Source organism: Staurois parvus, unplaced genomic scaffold (assembly GCF_062004578.1).
Source record: "Staurois parvus isolate SC_StPar_1 unplaced genomic scaffold, SC_StPar_1.0 ptg000025l, whole genome shotgun sequence".
NCBI lineage: Eukaryota > Metazoa > Chordata > Amphibia > Anura > Ranidae > Staurois > Staurois parvus.
The window spans coordinates 2,277,317-2,296,957 of NW_028317821.1; the positions used below are offsets into that span (position 1 = coordinate 2,277,317).

Below are 19,641 nucleotides of genomic sequence, written 5' to 3' on the forward strand. Positions count from 1 at the left end.
TCTGTCATCTCATCGCACAATAGCATTCAGGGGTCTATTATTTTAAAAAAGAAAACATAATATTATTATTAATATTACTATTATAGTACAAGATTTCTATAGTGCCAAAAATGTGTGCAGTGCTCTATAAAATAGTGAATAATGTACCCAATCACCTATGTGGAAAGGCAATATAGATTGGGATGTAGAGTGGTGGCAGCAAATTTTATTTTCTTTCATTACCTAATGACATTTTTTCCTACATACTTCTTTCCTAAAAATACAGAATATTCAACCACACAAAAATGACTATTTATTTGGAATGCATTGGCATCCTGTCATCTCAGCCTTTCGGTACAGTTCGCTAGACACAGTCTGATGTAGTATAAATGGTATATGCCATTTAGTAAAAAAAAATGAATTATTAAAGCTCCTCCTCCATCCCAAATCATTTACATAATGCTATACTGTGTATACACAATTGAACACGCCACCCCTAGGAAAGTAATGAGAATGTGTTCCTCTGCAAATACAATGGCCAGGGGTCATGATAGCGGCTGACGTGTTTCTGACCTCACCTTATCTCATGGGATGAAGAAGGTCACAGAGCATCCTTGCATGAAGGAGAAAGGGTCAAAAGAAGAGTAGAGGGAGGGCCCTTCATTTTACACATGCAACGTAATGGGTGTGTTAGGGGGCTGGTAAGCAAAGCCTAGAATCTCCTATTTTCTATCAGCAGAAAGGGGGGGAGAGTAGGAAGCTGGGGGCTTCCAGTCTGCAATTGCTGTTCCTGGTTGTTCATAGGATCTCCTGCCACAAGGGGGTAGACAGCACTCACACAAGCATTAAGCACTCTCATCTCAGAGAGGAGAGAAGGCAGTACGGTTGATACAGAACATCCCATGGCTCTGTAGCACTGACACTGCCTGCTGAGGGACCCCCGACACAGCTACATCTGATCCCTCCTCTACTTATTGCAACAGAGAGGAAGAACCAAGAGCAATTCACCTCTGAACCCCAGGTAAGGGAGGGTGAGGGGTTGGCAGAGCTTCATTTATAAGGAGCTTCATCCAAGCTGCTTCATTTGTCTGACATTTTCTTCTACCTTCTTTTTTTTTTTTTTTTTGTCATCACATACCAAACAGACAGCCAGTTTCAGAAAAGAGACACCTGGAATAGGATTGTCACTGAGAAGGTACGTGTTGTCATCTCCTTTATTTCCCATCTTTTGATTCAGCTGAATGATGTGGTTATAAAATCAAACCTGTTTGCAGTGCCCCCAGGACATTAGCAGCAGTGGGGGTAGCTGCATCTGTCACGGGGGCCAGAGCATTGGCTGTTCTCATCTGCACCAGGGTTGGAGACAATTCCAGGTCTGTCTTTTAATTCCTCTCCTTTCATGCTTGATGATATGTGACTCTACACACTATATAATTACTTGTAGCGTGTGTATTTCACCAACAGATGAATGGTGGGGATGTGTAACTAGGGTGTAGCTAAGGGTATGCTGAGTCTTCTATCACCCTGATAGCTCGGCAATAATGATGAGATGGCCAAGCTGTAGATTCGTCTTTTTTACCCTGCTGCTTTTACTTTGTCAAGGGGGCCTTTTTGTCTCATATCACATCTCCATCTTGTGCTTATGGAAACTGCAATGCAAAGGGTGATGCTGGGATTGTTGCACCTCCCCCTCTTGCCTTCCTCCTTTATTTTGCAGAGGAAAAAAAAGTCCAGGTTTCAAGGACATGGGGCCAAGCTCACTGGTTAATGTTCCTTGAATCAATAAAACCTGTGCACATCGAACAAGAAAGGTGCAATAACATAAATGTAACAGTTATGATGTTCTTATAATGCATGTAATACCTAACATTACCATTTATTAGTGTTACATAGGGAAGTATAATATATATATATATATATATATATATATATATATGGTATGTGCAAGTATAGATGGTGTATAAAGGGTCCTGGAACATACCTGCTAATCAGAAGCTTAAAAAATATTTACTAAAAAGGCATGTAGGTCTTGATAAAAGATAACTCATATGTTAAAATGTATTGACATCAACATTTAGGTGGGTTGCAGCCAACCTAATCTAGGTGGATTGTGTCCAACTTCAACATTGGTATCCATCAACTTTCATCATTGCCCACCTGTGCCATATTCTATGTGTGTCACACCTTTCCGATCGATAGATAGATAGATAGATAGATAGATAGATTTGGATATATATGTGATTGTGTGTATTTGTTTTCACTGTATGTATTCTGAGTATTACAATTGCTTTTGTTAGGCATTTACTACATTATACACATTTAAGTACTATAATTGTAGGTATATATACATGAATTGTAGTAGGACTCACATTACAGCATGTATAGATTACGTTTTAGGAAAATAGTACCAGATTTATAGAGCCAGGATATAATCTAACATGTCTTCCACAAGAAGAGAAATGGTCTGTGCATTACAATTGGACGTGTGTATGTCCATGTCTGGAAAAGGCATGTAACGTGATTTTCATTTGCTCAGTGCTCTTTCCTATTCTGTCAGAGGAAGGAATGTACTAATCTGATGTGAGTAGGGGTAGCTTTGTAACTGAAAAGCAGGTCAGAGTGAGCTGCAGGGGCTTGTGATATCGCTGTGCTTCCTGTGCTTCCCATACTAAGCTGCTGCCTCCTCTTCCCCCCTCTCCGCAGACTGCAACAGATCAGAATGGATGTGCTTATGAAAGGCTTGTCCAAAGCAAAGGAAGGAGTGGTGGCTGCAGCTGAGAAGACCAAACAAGGGGTAGCCGAGGCTGCAGAGAAGACCAAGGAAGGGGTCTTGTATGTGGGTAAGCATCTGTTAGTACTCATAGCTCTGTGTATGTTTCACCTCTCTTGACCCTTCCTAATGAGGGTAATTTATTGGCCTCCATGCTTTAAATATTTGCCTAATATTAATTTTAGAAATAATTACTACATGTCTGGTTAATTAAATTAGGTCTTAGCTTGTTAGGCCATAAAAATAATATTTTTAAGAGTTTAATTATTTGTGTGATGATGATAATAATAAGAAAAACTATAGTAGGCCCCAACTGAATTGTAGGGATTTTTGTAGTTGTAGGACTTCCTTGATTATAATTAGAAGGCCTTTTTTTTAATGACAAAAAGCTAGGTGAAAATTTTAGAAATATATAACTATCGACCACAATTCATCTTTTATTTATTTTGATATATGTAATCTGAAATATGACTACCATGGGGTATTGCATTTACATTATCAAGTCATTATTGTGTTTTGCTTTCTTCATGAAAAAGTCAGGATGCGAGAGTCTAGCCATGCAATGAGAGCTAATTCTTTAAGGAGCTGTCCAGTGCTGAAACCTACCATGCTTATAGTGGAGCCACTTTCTTACATCAATAAACAAGATGCTTTTGAGTTGAATTACAATGTGATATTAATACATTTTAATTTAAAAAAATTGAATTAATGATTGATTCCTTGTCACTATTTTTCATGTGCATTGCAATTTTTATGATACACGGCTGGTCTGTACAATTTAGACAATTTTGGGGATGATAATACATAGGGGTATTGTCCCAGTAGCAAAAAAAAAGACTTGGACTGAGAACATCAATAATCAATAATATATTCTGATTAGTAGCTTCTCCTTTCTGTTTTAGTTTTGGTTTATTAGCGCCAAACAATTATTTTGTCATCTCTATAACATCTCTCTGTATAAATGTTTAATTTAGTTTTCTTATGTATTGATGAACTTCTAATGCATATCTGTACATGATTACATATATAACCAAGCATGATAGGGACTATTTGGAATATGCTATAGAGAATTGTTCTAAAGCCAACATGACCTCATGCCATTTGTTTAGTGGGTTGTCTCGCATTCATCATAAGCTTTCATCGCATTGTGTGGTAAGTCATTCTGCTATAAAAAGATCTAATCATTTAACTAAACTACACTGTTTAAGTAGAATTGTCTTATGGGAGACCTCTTCTCCTTCTCGTTATCTCATAGCTAAACATGTCTGAATGTAATGACCACTTTTCCATCTCTGACCCTGATGAAATTACATTCTTACTATAATTCTGTACATTTTCAATCAGTACACATGGAATGTGTAAGGGGTGGTCACATACTTAAATAGAATGTAGTTGCTTGGGGTGGAGCAAAGGGGAATAAGGTAGAGTGTCATTTGAGTGTTAGTGGAGTCTGCTGGGGCTGCTGAGATCACATACAAGATGGCAGCACCCAGCAGCAGTCTGGGGGCTTTTGGATTTCTACACAAGGTTGGCTTTTACATTTAAATAAAATGCATAACATATGTTAAATGCACATCTAATCTCATGGGAAGATTTTCATTGCAAGACAACATTTTATTGGGAAATAATTAATGGATTTATTGGTTCCTTATTTGAAAGCAATATCCTACTTTTTAACATGTAACCTTTTTAAAGAAAAACATAGAGCACATTATGCCCTGTAAAGTGGTGATTTTATGTATTAGCAAGTAATTGCAGGTAACTCAGGAGCCTTAAATTTCAGGGTGAACTGGTATGCTACATTTGATCAGCTCCTATTACCAAGAGTCTGGTCCTGCTTCCTTCCAAACTCAATCACAATGATGGGCCAAAAGTGAGGCATAGGGAGCATCACTTTGAAAAGTTCTCCAAGTGCACTCCATAGGATATCTAAGCTAAAGGTTTGAGACATGGAGGTGCCAATGTTACATGCTAGTGGCTTTTTAGGAGGTTTAATGTGACTTCAAGTAAAGTTTAAATTATTCTCACATGTATACTAATGATGGGTACAATGTGCATCTAACAGAAGTAAACAAGTATAAATAAGTTTTTTTTTAACCCTTATGAAGTCCCTAAAAGCAAATCAAGCCCTTAATGAGTCAAGTTATTTTGATCAAGATGGGGTTTATGACTTTAATAAGCTGAAGCTAATGAAATCCCTAAGTAACAGTTCCTCATATACATGTAATGATTTTGTGGACTCTTTGAGAATCTTTGCTGGAAGAAGATGGGTTAATTAAAGTAGCTCTTGGCATTTATTTTGTGTAGCTGTCTTTACATCCCTAAGGGCCTTTTCAATGAAATGCTGAGCCGAATTAAATGGACACTATCAGTGGATATTACATGAGCCATTCATTATGCAGTTAGACAGTGTTCTCTCTCTTAGAGGAGTGGTGCTTAAGAGAAGCTTGCTTCACATCTCAGCAAGACATATTAATGCCAAAAATTCAATATATACATATATATAATGCACAGTTATGTATTGAGGGGAATGAAAATTGATTTTATCAAAGTGAAAGAGGTGTATGGATGTCAGATATTTTGTATTCCAAGAAATATACCCTGCAACCGTTTTTGTCTCTGTATTTTTCTCTTGTCCTGTTGGTCATAGATTGGAAATATATTTTCTTGATATACAGTATGTTTAAATTGGGCTGACCATGAAACGCCTGTGTTGCCTCTAAATATACTTAATTTTCTTAGTATTTTATACATAATTCCTTTAATACATTGTATCATGTAATATTTAATAGTTGTTAAAGGTATTATGATTGTAATCGGGATTCAGCATTTTTCAAATTACCTATTGTTTAACCTTGTGTAGTAATACTGGGCATAGAGGCATATTTCTCACCAAAAACAAAAGAATGTGAGGTTTCTGCATGTCCTCAGTCATTCTTGGGCATTAGGAATAATGCTCATGTTCAGCGCTATCATGGGATTGTATGTTCACAATTCGCAGTCATTCACTAGGCTGTATTATTTCTAAAGATAGTGCACTCCTGACATTTTAACTGTGGTAAGTAGGCCAATAATGTGGGCTTTGTTATGTGACAACCCTCTCCCAATAAAGGGGTTGCTGTTAATACAGTCTATGCTTCCATCTCTTCTTCTTCTAATCCCATCATAGCCCCACAAACTGGCAATTATGTGATCCCACAATCACTAACTTGGTTCAATAGAATGATCTTGGTCATGCGTAAGCATTCCTCATTTCAGATATTGGGGATGAGGAAGATAGCACCATGATCATAGAGGAAGGGAACATCAGGCTGAGAGCAGTAAAGGCACTGATGTTTTGGCTTGAGTTTACTACCAAGCAGGCTACAGCAATATGGAGGTGATCAATGATGAGGTGACAGACCATTCCTGGGTGCCATCAAATAGAGGAAAAAAGTTCTGAGGAAAACAGAACTGCAGTGAGGGAGGATTTTGTCTAGGAGCAGGGGTACATGCAGAGTACTTGAGGGAGCAGTTGTCCTGCATCTGGTGGCACTACCCCACAGGTACAGGCCACTGCTATTCCCAGAGCCAGTCTGCAGATCTCTTCGGTGTGGGCTTTTTTTTAACATATCTGTTGCCAGCAGCACTGTTGCGGTGTGCAGCCTCTTGCTTGCAGTTTATCAGCTATGGTAAAAGTGCCAGCCATTTGTTTATTACATGTCTAAAAAAAACCACATGACTTAGTACCACAGAGGTTAGTGAGAGCTCACCTTAATGAGACTAACAGGCAGCAAAAGGCTCGCACTCCTCTTCCTCCTTCTTGTTGCTCATTTTCCAACCCCCCCCAACATTATCATGCTCCTTCCACCACAACATCTGCAACCTCTAGTGACAGGGGAGAAGGAAGTCTTTCAATGCTTGTGATATGCAACATCAGGCAGGGAAGAGGGTCCTGGGTAAATACTGAGCAAAAACTTGAACCTCTACAGAATTCTGCTACACCCACTTTGTAGTCTCCAACAACATACACCCTAAGGTAGTTGTGTCTTTGGGAGTTGAAGGAACAAATTTCCCCAAATCACTCTAACGCTCAGCATCTTAATGCCAGCTCATGGATTCAACCTCCTTGAGTTTATGGCCTGTACTATACCACATTGGCAGGTACCTAGCCACCAATATTTTGCCAAGAAGGCCACCCCTGCCCTCCACTGGCATGTAGAATTAACGTGTCTGTGTCGCTGGATCATGCTGTCAGTGGCAAGGTACACATGATCACAGATGTCATCCAGTAAACATAGGAAGGGATGCTACATATCCTTAATGGCACATTGGGTCAATCTGTTGGTAGTTGGAAAGTTTGCAGGATGGGGCACACTGCTGAAGCTGGCAGTACTTCCATGTGTCTTGTCAGTAGTGGCATCACAGTCACCTGTACTTCCTCCTCCTCCTCACTGGCCTTGTTCTTCAACTCCTCAAGACATGCAGCCCCCCCCAAGCACCCCAGAGCATATGCATCTTCCTAAAATAAACATTGCCATGCTCAGTTGCAATTTATATTCATGGGGATTAAGAGGAATTAACTCGACTAGAACTGCTGGCATCTCTCCAGGTCCAGGCTGAGAGGTGGCTAGCCCATTTTCAGCTAGGCAAGTTTGTATGTGACAAAGAGACGTACCTGCTAACTGCCCTTCACCTGGGAAAATCACACATCTACCTTACCTGGCATGTTTCTTAAACCTGGCAGTGTAGCTGTTCACTGTGAAGTACTCTGGTCTCTAGGAGGTCCTTCAACAGGCCAGATGGTTTGTGGCTACTTTAGTGGTCAAACGTAGCATTTGACTTGTCTGGCAGAAATACGGCTCCAACATGAGCTGCCTGCTAACAGCCTCATTTGTGATACCCCTAAAAGCTAGGCTTTAATATTGGCCATGCTGCAGAGACTCCACCAACTGCAACATGCAATCAATGAATACAGTACCTGTGTGATTATGGTAAGACAACAGGCTCTGGGGAGCTTGGGTTCTTTTCACCGCATCAGTAGCTCATCATTTAGAACATATGCAGCATCCTGGCACATTTTTTTTAAAAAGTGAAAAAAATGGTGAGCTGCGATGAGGCAGGGATTAGTGATACAATCCCTCTTGGTTTCCTCCTGGAGCACACATAGTGTGACCTTGTAGACCATAGTGGAGGCATAGCAGCAAGTGTTGTTTAAACCTTCCCAAATCCCGGGTGTTGTACGTGGGTGGGGTGAGATTGTTGAGAGCAATATTACCTTAGTGACACTGGGACTCGGTCCTCTACTGCAGGTAATTTGTGGTAACGGTGTCTTTTATGCTCAAATGTATGTGCACGGACCCCAGGATTCCAGTCATCAAAGAGAGGCATCACTACTAGATCCCTGATACAAGAGTAAAACTGCCAATATATTGCCAACATTCCATAGGGTGGAATACCTTGAGGTACTGATACGTAAGAATTTTCTTGCCACATTTCCTGAAGGTGGTAGGATCCCCTCTGAAGTTCTGCTTGCCACTGATTTCTGAAAGGATGAGCAGAAGTGGCGGAAGCTGCCTTAGTGCTGCTTTTCAGAGTTTTTTTAAGTGACAATGGTCATTCTCCACAGGATTCAGCACTCACAGGCAGTGCCTGAACCACAAGATTGCTGACTACATGAGGTCCAGACTGATGCAGAGACTCTCAGAAGTGAGGACTCCAAGGACTATGGGGTCTGGCACACAATATTTCCACAGCTGAACTCCAGATGCAAAATGTCTAATGTTTTCTGGAGGAAAAATTCCACGTTGAGCCTCAATGTCTGCAGTCTATTCTGGTGCTCCAGCACTTAAAATATGAGCGGTTATTGTCTCTCTGATGATACACTCTAATGTTTATTTCATGAATAACATGCCTTGTCTTCCTTTTCATATTTGTACCAACTTGCTGGAAATTAACCAGCAATGCTGACATTTTGATATGATTGCTGGGTCATTATAGGAACTGTTAAATCTCCAGGACAGAGATGAGGCTGGGGGTAGGAATGACAGCTGCAGTGAGTGAAATAGCTGCAGTCCCACAGATCAGAAAATGTAGTCAGTTGTATTGTGTAACCAATCAGATATTTTGATACTGCAGCCAATTGGGAAGTTCTGATACTGTCATGTGACAGTGTCAGACCTTCCTGACTGGCTGCAGTTCCAGAATGTCTGAATGATTACATATTTCAAAGAGTGAGCACATTCTCCAAACTGTGGGTGAACTGCACACAATGCTGTGCTATACAATACTGTGCTACAATACTGTATGTGGGCAGAGGCTGCACTTCAAAGTTGGAATGTTTCCTTGACATCCAGTGAGCTACCTACACCCACCACTGGGTAGCCAAATCCACTTAAATAGCTCCACCCATCACTCCTATTTCTTAGGAATTACAGTTTAAGTTCTCATGTATGCTTATTTTACAGTCCCACCAAATGCTTACATATTGTCCGACCACTGAACAATATTTGTGGCTATTGTCACTTAGAAAATACATTCTAATATTCTTCTTATATTGCAGCCTAACCATGCTACTTACATACTGCTCAGTCAGTAAACAATATTTGTGACTATTGTTGCACTGTATTTTTTATTGCTGTCTCTTTAAGTGCTTGTATACTGTCCTGACGCTTCCCACTTTCTACTAAATAGTGATGAGCCAACGTACCTACATAGGTTCTATTCAGGATGGGTTCGCCAAACATTACTGAAGTTTGGGCACCAAACCCGAAACCCACTGATTTCAATGGGAGCTGAATCTTAGCAGTCAATAATAGCCATTTTCTAGGCTAATAGGCAAGGGATCTTGGAAGATCAAGTACCAAAGCAAAACATTTTTTAACAATTCAGCTTGGTGGGGAGTAACAATTTTATTAAATCCTAAAGTTAAACATTAAATGGTCAATTTCTTAAAATGACACCTAGCGGATGCCCTTAACCTACCTGTGCAGAAGCACGTCTGTACAATGAATACAACCTACTACAGCAAAACAGATATTTACAAAGAAAAAATGCTGTTTAAATTGCTGTTAAAGGACAGCTCCTGGCTGCTTCATTCTGTTTGTAACCATACTGACAGGATTTTTCCTTTATCTATACCAGACTCTTGTCCTAGATGAGGGTGTAGTATAGATTTTAATGGGGAACCACTTATAAAAAAAGAAGTGTAGAGTTCCTCCAAAAATACATACCAGACCCTTACTCTTATGGATAGGGGTCTTGTATGGATGTCAGGGGGACTCCATTGAAAAGGAGAACCCATGCAAAAACAAAAAAGCAAGGAGTCTTCCCCAAATTCAATACCAGACCTTGCAGTGTAGAGTTTGGGTGGGACCCCATGTTGTTTTGTATCGTTTTGCCTGGAGTCTCCCTGGGTAATGGGTCTGGTATAAATTTTGAAAAGGACCTCAAGCCAGAAAAACCCAAGGAAGGAAAACAGGAAAGGAAACTCCACATATGTTATTTTTTTTCTTTTTAAATATATGCTGTAATACACTCTGCAGCAAAAATGACAACAAATCATCCTTAAATAGGGTCTGTTATGGATATTAAGGGGGAACCCTATGTAAAAAACATTAAAACAAAAACAGCATGTGGTCCCCACTAAATTTACACCAGATCCTTTTCGTCTGGTATGAATTTTAAAGTGGAATTCCAGCTGAACCCTAACTACTCCTAAAACATGACTAAGCACGTGTTCGTGTGAAACCCATCTACTGCTCCTATGTCCTGTCTTGGAGCTGTCATGTTCTTATCATATTGCATGTAAAGGATTCCAATAAAGGATTTCATCCACCACATTGCTGTTTGTGCAGCCAACCATTCTGTTTTTCCATTGCATCTGTGATCACGGATTGGGCCAGCACCTACGTGTCTGTGAAGGGGTTATGCAGATTCGGAACTCACCTGGCGCGGATCTTTTGCTTTTACTCCTAAAACTGTCACCTCCCTCTCCTAACACCTACTGTATGCTAACTAACCTGTGTAAGAAAGATGTATATACTTACATATTTTAGACTGCTCCTGTCCAGTCATGTGATCGAGCTCCCCTGTGTCAACCAGTGCTGATTCTGGGGAGAGGAGGGAGAACCAACAATGGATGGGCCATTAGCTTTTGGGTGACATCACAGCTCCAAGCTTTACTAGCCATTGTTGGAGCGCTCTCTTTCCTCTGCCTTGTAGCCACCACTGGCTGACACAGGGGAGATCACATGACCGGACTGGAGCAAACTGAAATAGGTAAGTATATATATGTTTCTCACACAGGTTAGTAAGCATAGGTGTTAGAAAGGAGGAAAGGAAAGTTTGAAGAGCAGTTAGGGTAAAGCTGCAATTCAACTTTAAGGGAGAACCCCACACAAAAAACAATCATGTAGGGTCCCTCTAAAAATCCATACCAAACCCTCATCTGAGAACGCAGCCTGGCTGGCCTGAAAATGGAGGGGAGGACAAGCATGTGCGCCCCAATCCTTAACCATGCAAGGCCACATGCCCTCAACATTATGAGCATAGCCTCCAGGCAGCCAAAATTCTGACCGAAAATGGGTTTAATATGAACTGGAAGCCCGTTTCTACTGCTACACACATACCTGAAGTCTATAATTTGCATATTTTGGGAACAATTGGGTACACAGGGATGGAAAGGGTTCAGGGAATGTGGGTTTGTTGCTTTGAAGTGGTTTTGTTCTTTACTACAAAATAGGAAGATCACAAACGATACTATTAAACTATTTTGTCACTGGACATTTTTGTACGTAGTTGAGAACTACATCTTTTTTTTCTGTAGGTTTTAATTCTGTTGTAGTCGCTACTTCGACTGGTCAATTACCACTTGATAAAAAAGCAGGAGTCACAGCCAAAACTAAAAATGCCTTTTTTTTATTTGAAATAAATCAGATTCAAGTGCTGCTGCTGTATTTAAGCCAAGCTAATTGTAAAAATTAAAAATTCAATCACACATTCAAAATATGTGATATCTAAATACGGTGTTGCTGAAGCTGCCTGTGACAATTATACTGTTCCATAACACCACATACAGCTTAAAGGCATCGCTCAAGCATCTAATTTAAAGGATTGGTGCTTTTTCCATGTCACCCTCTAAGTTACACCAAAAGAACCCTCTCCCTGCTGTATAGTATTTTAAAATGTTTTGGATTTTTTGTTTTGTTTATTTTCCTCCATGGCTGTTCCCACCTTCAAGTGCTATTTTATGACAACAGCTTACCAGTAGCTTACCTATTAGCAGCAAATCTCACTGACATCTATGGAGGGGCAAATCTTGATACTAAACTTTGGTCATTTTCTAGGCTAAATTCGGGTCTCATTAATTGAATCTGTGCAGATTTGCTCACCCATAATGGGCATGTTGGACCCACTCTGATCTTCATCCCAGTATTAAAGATAGGCAGCAGTAGTTTTTTTACCAATCAAAAAAAATCTGAACAGCCGGTGCTCACTGGGCATACGCAAGCAGTGCTGCTCTTTGTGAATGGTCCTGTAGTCTTGTGGGACCTATTAAGTGTCACAGAAGACTACAGGGAGGTGGGGGGAGGACAACTTCTGCTTCTAGGCCAGGGGTGGGCGACTGTGGCCCTCCAGCTGTTGGTGAACTACAAGTCCCATCATGCCTCTGCCTTTGGGAGTCATGCTTGTAACTGTCAGTTTTGCAATGCGTCATGGGACTTGTAGTTCTACAACAGCTGGAGGTCCACAGTTGTCCACCCCTGGCCTAGGCGATCGCAGCGGAAGTGGGAGCGGGTACCTGTCAATTTTGCAGTTTCGGGTACCCGCTCCCTCCCCCCACTTCCCAAAGGTGCCAATGCTTAACAGGGAGTGGGGAACCAATCCTTAAGGCAGAACGTCTCCTTTTGGGTGGATCTCTACTTTAAATTTGTGTCCAAGATATAGCTTTAATTAACAACTCAGATTAATATTAGCTCTTTTATAACAAGTAAAACTAGGTTATATAAATCATATCAAAAGGTGTTTATAACTTTGACAGAACACAAAAAAAAACAGCACATACTGTATAGCCATTCAGGTTGATACAGATGTTGGGGCAGATGTTTGTCTGCTAGATCATTCTGATACACTGATCACAACTACCCTAGTCTTGTTTGTCTAAATAAGAACACATTTTGTTTCTTTGTGAGGCTATTAGAGTGAGAGTGTGAACCTCAAAAATGTGAATGGTGATGAAGTGATCGTATTCCCTGGCACTCCAGTCAGTTTTTGCATGGAGTCTCAGCACTAAGGAGAGCTTTGTTTCGGTATACATATTCATTATGTGGTAGGTGGGACACACACAAACTGGTACAAAAAATAGAAAGGACAATTCACAGCTGATTGGTGGAACAGACAGAGGCAAGTGTAGTATATAAATGACAGTCTCCAGTGTGTCCCATACTACCAATCTGCCAAACCCTCTAATTGTACTGTTTTACCAATCACAGTACCAGGTTTTAAACATGCTTACCAACAAGGCTTTTTTCAGCAACGCGGGGGAACACACCTCCAACGCTGGTGCTGGAGGATCCATTGATGTAGGCAGCTGGGGGATCTATTGTTGCTGGTGGGAATCTCATGTTTCTGTGGGGTCAATTGTTGGGGGATATTTTGTTGTGGGGCTGTCTAATGTTGCTAGGGGAATCTATGGTTGCATGGAAGGATCTCTTGTTGCCCGGGGATCTATGGTTGCAGGGAGGGATCTATTATCGCTAGGAGTCTATAGCTGCAGGTTGGTATCTATTGTTGCTAGGAGGATCTATAGATGCAGTGGGATCTATTGTTTCTAGGGGTTCTATTTTTGCTAGGGGGGTTTATTGTTGCTGGGTGGATCTATTGTTGTTGGGGGGATCTGTTGTTTCTGGGGAGATTTATTGTTGCTGAGAGCCTATTGTTGCTGCCTGCAGGAAATCTATTTGTTTTTCTTGTTATCATTATCAAATTCCATACAAATTACTTAGCACCACAAAATGATAGTTGGTTCTGTATTATCTAAAAGGGCCAATACTGGGAGGTGGGTAGGGGGTGGAACCAAAGGATGGTGCTCGGAGGTGGATAAAGAATGGGGTAACTATGAATGGGAGTACCTGCACCTATTCACTAAGAAAAAAGCCCTGCCTACCACAAAGCCTAATATTTTACAGTGATCTGTTTCTATGCCCCATTCTAAGGGGTCATAACAAAGCCATCACTTTTAATATGGAACAGAACAAGACATTTAGCCCTGATGCATGAGGCTTCAGTGTTTAGCTGTGGGTGGAGGGCACAGGCGCACCATCCAGTCCTGCTGCCAGCAGCTTGTCAAACTCTGAGAGGCTGACGACTGTTTGGACTGTGCACCTAGTGGTATGAACGCTTAGGGCAGTATGTACCCAGGGACAAATGCTTCGAATGCAGACTGTTTGCGTATCGATCATTCATCCCTGGGAGTATATTGACCTAAATATAAGTAGTGCTAGGTGCACCATGCATCAGCCTCTCATAGAGTTTGACAAGCAGTGAGGCTGGATGGTGGCCCTTCAGCTGCAGCTAAACGCTGGAGCTTTAAGCACTGTGGCTAAACACCCAGTGGGCATGAAGCCTTAACTGTGCATGTACTGGACTCTACCTATTTCAATAAATTGTACTACATCAGCTGGTTCTTTGGAAGACCTCTCCCTGCCAATCACTACCTAATACCATTTGTGCACCAGGTAAAATTTTAAAAAGTTAGTTGGATCAATGTAGAGTGTTTCATTGTCGATATGCAAAAAATAATGCATACCTGAATATGTCTGCCACAGCAAGCGCGAGCATGGGCTTGCTGGGATTGATAGCCCTTCAACAGTTGGAAACCAAAAATGAAAAAGAAGAGTATGGCCAAAGCTATGTTGACCGTACTTCTCCTGTGGGTTACAGGAGTGCACTTAGTTCTGAACTCCTGTGACCCAGATTCAGTTGACAATGGGCTAAAGTCCGCTGTCAGCTGATGTCACAGAGCCAGTACAGGCTCTATATGGATCCTGCCAATAATGTCGGGATCCACCCAGATGCCTGACAGGAAGCTGGTTCAACCTCTTAGAGCACCCCTGAGACCTGAGCAAGCCACTTCCGCCTCTTCCACAGCCCAGTCCTCCAGTGACTGCAATGAGTGCATCAGCTCTCAGCTCAGAGAAAACTGAGACCAGTGGTCTTTGATCAATCAGCTCTCGGTGTAGAGTTGATGGGGGACAGATGTAGCATCGGATCAATACTGCATCTACATATGTAAGTATAAATGTTTCTTTTTTTCAGAATCCCGCACTTCTCTTTTAAAATAAATGCAATTGCATACCTGCAGTAATATATACTTTAGCTAAGTATGGCACTTAGTACAAAAATATAACAAATACTGCTATATTCTTTTTAAAATTGCCAGCATTTTGCAGTCTGCAGTTCTGCTAGGGTTAATAACAGCTGATCTGCGGAGAGTATTAGGGGTTAGGGATGGATTGAATAAAAAAAAAAAAATCTTTTCTACTCAGTGCTGCCAGTGAGTTTATTTACTGACACAGAGGGACTGTAACTCAGTAAGAAGATATTCATTTGTAGTTTTGGCTGCCTTAGCCTGGTTAAACAAGGCTACCCTTGGGTTTATATTATCATTTGTCCTATAAACATACTATTTTCTTGCCTTTGAGCCTTTCTTTATCACATGTATTTTTTCTAGCACCAACAATTTATGCAGCACCTTACATATACGTATATTGTACATTTATATCAGTACCTGCCTTCAAGGCACAATCCAGGCACAGCATACAAGGGCCAGTTTAGACAGGATCCAATTAACCTATCAGCATGTTTTTGGAGCGTGGGAGGCAACCCTTTCAAGCACAGGGAGAATATGCAAACTCTATGCAAATAGTGTCCTGACAAGAGTTTGAACCAGAAACCCTAGTGCTGCAAGCCACTGTGCCACTTACCTCTCTGAATAAAGGTGAAAAGTAGCTGTGTTATCAATTTAAGAAATACATTTAGCAAACAAATAAATATACACATTAAATACATTCTTATATACTTACCTGCCAAAAAAAAAAAAATAGTATTTCTGTCCATCCGGTCCTACGATTTAAACAGCTCTGCGACACAGCAATTTCACACTCACTTACAGGTCCCCTCCCCATGCCCACCATGTGACTGGACAGTAAAAATAGAAGTGGCATGCTGAGGAGCTCATCTCTGTCACTCCTCTCATTCCTCCTATTAGCATACTCAATGCACTGCAGCACAACTGATTTGCTCCTTGTGCTGCTGTTCTCTTTTTCTTTCTGGGCTCAGCTGTACAGTAGATAGCAATAGGCTGTTGCTAAATCAAGTTCAGGTACACATATTGCATAAAACATATATATATATTTATTGTCATGGCCAAGAATATTAGCACCCCTGCATTTCTTTCAGGTAATGCATCACTTCACCCAGTACATTTTTGTGCTTATAAATGTTTAGGCATTCTCCTGTCTATTTCTTTTGTTTGTATTGGTATGACAGAAAAAAGTGGAGAAACAAAAAGCCAAATCTGACACATTCTACACAAAACCCCAAAAATGGACTGGACAAAATTATTGGCACTTTCTCATTGTAAGAAATAATTGCATCCCAAGTTTGTGATACTCCTGTAATTTGTCATTAAACTCACCTGCATCAATTAACAGGTGGTGACAATATATAAAAATCACACTGGCAACCAGTTAAAATGGTGAAAAAGTGACTCAATCTTTCTGTTGTGTGTCTCTGTGTGCCACATGGAGCATGGAGAAGAGAAAGAGCAGCAAATAATTGTCTGAGGATTTGAGAACAAAAATTGTGGAAAACCATGGACAATCTCAAGATTACAAGTCTATCTCCAGAGAGCCTAATGTTCCTGTGTCCACTGTGTGCAACATTGTCAAAAGGTTTACAGCCCATAGCACTGTAGTTAATCTCTCTGGACGTGAACAAAAGAGAAACATTAATAAAAGATTGCAACAAAGGTTTGTTCGATTGGTGGATAAAGAACCTTGATCAACTGCCAGACAAACTCAAGCTGACCTTCAGACACAGGGTACAACTGTGTCAGCTCAAACTATACGTCACCATCTGAATGAAAAGGAACGCTATGCTAGGAGTCCCAGCTGGACCCCACTGCTGACACAGAAACATAAAAAAGCCAGATTGGACATTGCCAAAATTTACCTGAGGAAGCCAAAATCCTTTTGGGAGAATGTGCTGTGGACAGAAGAAACAAGATTGCAGATTTTTGGTAAAGCCCATCATTCTACTGTTTTCAGAAAAAGAAATGAGGTCTTTAAAGAAAAGAATATAGTTCCTACAATCAAACATGGTGGAGGTTCACTGATGTTTTGGGGTTGCTTTGCCACTCCAGGTGCTGGATGTCCTGACCGTGTGCATGGCATTGTGGAATCTGAAGACTACCAAAGAATTCTGTGGTGCAATGTAAAGACCAGTGTCAGAAAGTTGTGTCTCCGTCAGTGGTCATGGGTGTTACAGCAGGACAATGACCCAAAGCACACATCAAAAAGCACCCAAAAATGGTTTAAGCACTGGAGAGTACTGAACTGGCCAGCAATGAGTCCAGATCTCAATCTCATAGAGCACCTGTGGAGAAATTTCAAAACAGAAGTTGGGAAAAGGAATCCTTTCAATCTGATAGACCTGAAGCAGTTGGTGAAAGAAGAGTGGTCCAAAATTCCAGTAGAGAGGTGTAAGAAACTCATTGATGGGTACAGAAAGCAATTGATTTACAGTTCATTTTTCCAAGGGGTGAGCTACCAAATATTAAATTGAGGGTGCCAATAATTTTGTCCAGTCCATTTTTTGGTGGAATATGTCAGATTTGGCTTTTTGTTTCTCCACTTTTTGTGTCATACCAATGCAAAAAAAAGAAATAAACATGAGAATGCCTAAACATTTGTAATTGCAGCAACTTTCTGGGTGAAGTGGTGCATTATCTGACAGAAATGCAGGGGTGGCAATATTTTTTGCCATGACTGTATGTATGTAGGTGTACTTTTTGTGCTTTTTTGTTTCTATGATGGTGCATGTGTGCCACCAGATTCCATATGTGCCGCAGGGCTTCGGAACCCTCTCATCATGAATATGGTGCAGGTATGGAGGTCCTGGATCTCAAGGTGTCTCTGCATGTTTGGGAATACCCAATGTGTGTACAGGTGTGTTGCAAAGATGGCTGCTCCGGGGGGAGGGGGTGTGCTGATATCGCAGGGGACTGAAGTTCCTCTTTAAGCATGTGTTTACTTTGATGGCATAGCCTAGCCAAACATTAACTTTAACTCTCCTGGTCACTTTATCGGAGAACATAGGGGGGTGAAAAGGCAATGTGACTTTAAAGGTGCCTCCAAATAGTAAATACAATATAAAACGGATAACACAAATGTTTATTAAATGACGTAAAAACAGCAGGCCTTTCAAAAGGCATCAAATTTCATATATCACATGCACAGATATTTCTACAGTCATGTAACAATAGGCGTAAAATGGATTGACGCGTTTCAATAGATGATTGCTTCCTCAGACCTCATACCTGTTGTGCATATTGAGAAAGTTTTGTTCTTTATCTAAAAGAATAACTACTTAACCAAAAACTTAAATTTTATTTTTCAGTGAGCAGGAGTAAGTTGAATCATTTGCTGGGTTCCTGTATTTTTTTGGAAACTTCAGTAGCAAAATGTCCTCAGAGTTCCCTCCCACAAGGGCAAACTTACTTTGTCTTCGTTTTTCAGCTGGATTCCTTATATACTGTTTATTTCATGTGTAGCTGGTTGCTGGCTGTCTTATAGAATTCCTCCCCCCACGCTGCAGTGGGAGACCCAGAGGAAAGAAGCAGCTGTGCCAACACCACTGTACTAGTGGCCATGGTCTGGAAGTAGAGCAGACTCTTCCCCTGTTGCTGGCTGCACTGTAGGCCCCCTGCGAAATTCCCCCACTTGCCCCATTTCTTCCTGGCTGCAGAGTGGAGGACCAATCAGGGAGCAGGAGAGCTAGCCAAGTAAGCCCATAGACTCTATTGCATAGCGTTTGGAATCATGGGCGGCATAGTGTACAGCATCCCTGTAATACAGAAATTAACTTTCTAAACTACAAATTCCAATGGACTTTGAAATCTAGGAGAAGTTAGAGAAGGACTTTTATTACACTGCCTGGGAAAGTTTGGGGCTTTTGGCACCCAGTGATTGTAAGAGATGGAACGCTGTCTGTGTGACCACCAGCCCTCTGGAAGTCTGGCTAAAAGGAACCTGATCCAGCGATCAGGAGTGTAGACACTTGACCACACCAGCGGTGCATGCACTATAGCCACAGAGGAGTCCACCATTGTTCACCAGAGGCTTCAGGGAGAGATAGAGGGGGACCCCTTCCGTTGTGGATGTCTGCAGATGTATCCTATGTATTCTACAAAGTATTGACTCAGGGGGGCAGAATACAAATGCATGCCACACTTTTCACATATTTGTAAAACTTTTAAAACTATTTATCATTGTCCTTCCACTTCACAATTATGTGCCACTTTGTATTGGTCTCTCACATAAAATCCCAATAAAATACATTTATGTTTTTAGTTATAACATGAAAAAATGTGGAAAACGTCAAGGGGTATGAATACTTTTTCAAGACACTGTACAACAGCCAAGCAGAGCACCTCTACCAGACCTATACTGCACCTATACCAACTCTATATCACTGTTCTACTGAGCTACCACTGCTCCTGACCAGCATTGTTATGGACCGCCAGGTGATATCTCTAGTGAACCACAGAACGGGATTCCCCAGGGTGCGGAGTCTAAGCCCCAGTCTGCTTATTCACCAGAGCCCCTGATGGTAGGGATGGACTTGGAGCA

General features: G+C 41.1%; 1 protein-coding gene across 3 annotated transcripts in view; it reads left to right on the plus strand.

The window, feature by feature from the left end:
• The first annotated feature begins 684 nt into the window (after positions 1-684).
• The window catches only part of SNCB (synuclein beta), a 124,119-nt gene continuing 105,162 nt past the window's right edge, over positions 685-19,641 (plus strand). Inside the window, exons 1-3 of one of the 3 annotated variants that reach the window (XM_089693636.1) lie at positions 697-1,000; positions 1,125-1,174; positions 2,683-2,819. In XM_089693636.1, coding sequence (XP_089549762.1) covers positions 2,699-2,819 — 121 coding nt within the window. In that variant the 5' untranslated portion in view covers positions 697-1,000; positions 1,125-1,174; positions 2,683-2,698. Of the gene's footprint in view, positions 1,001-1,124; positions 1,175-1,327; positions 1,353-2,682; positions 2,820-19,641 lie in introns of those variants that run through there. The other 2 variants (XM_089693647.1, XM_089693657.1) reach the window with 2 other exon arrangements.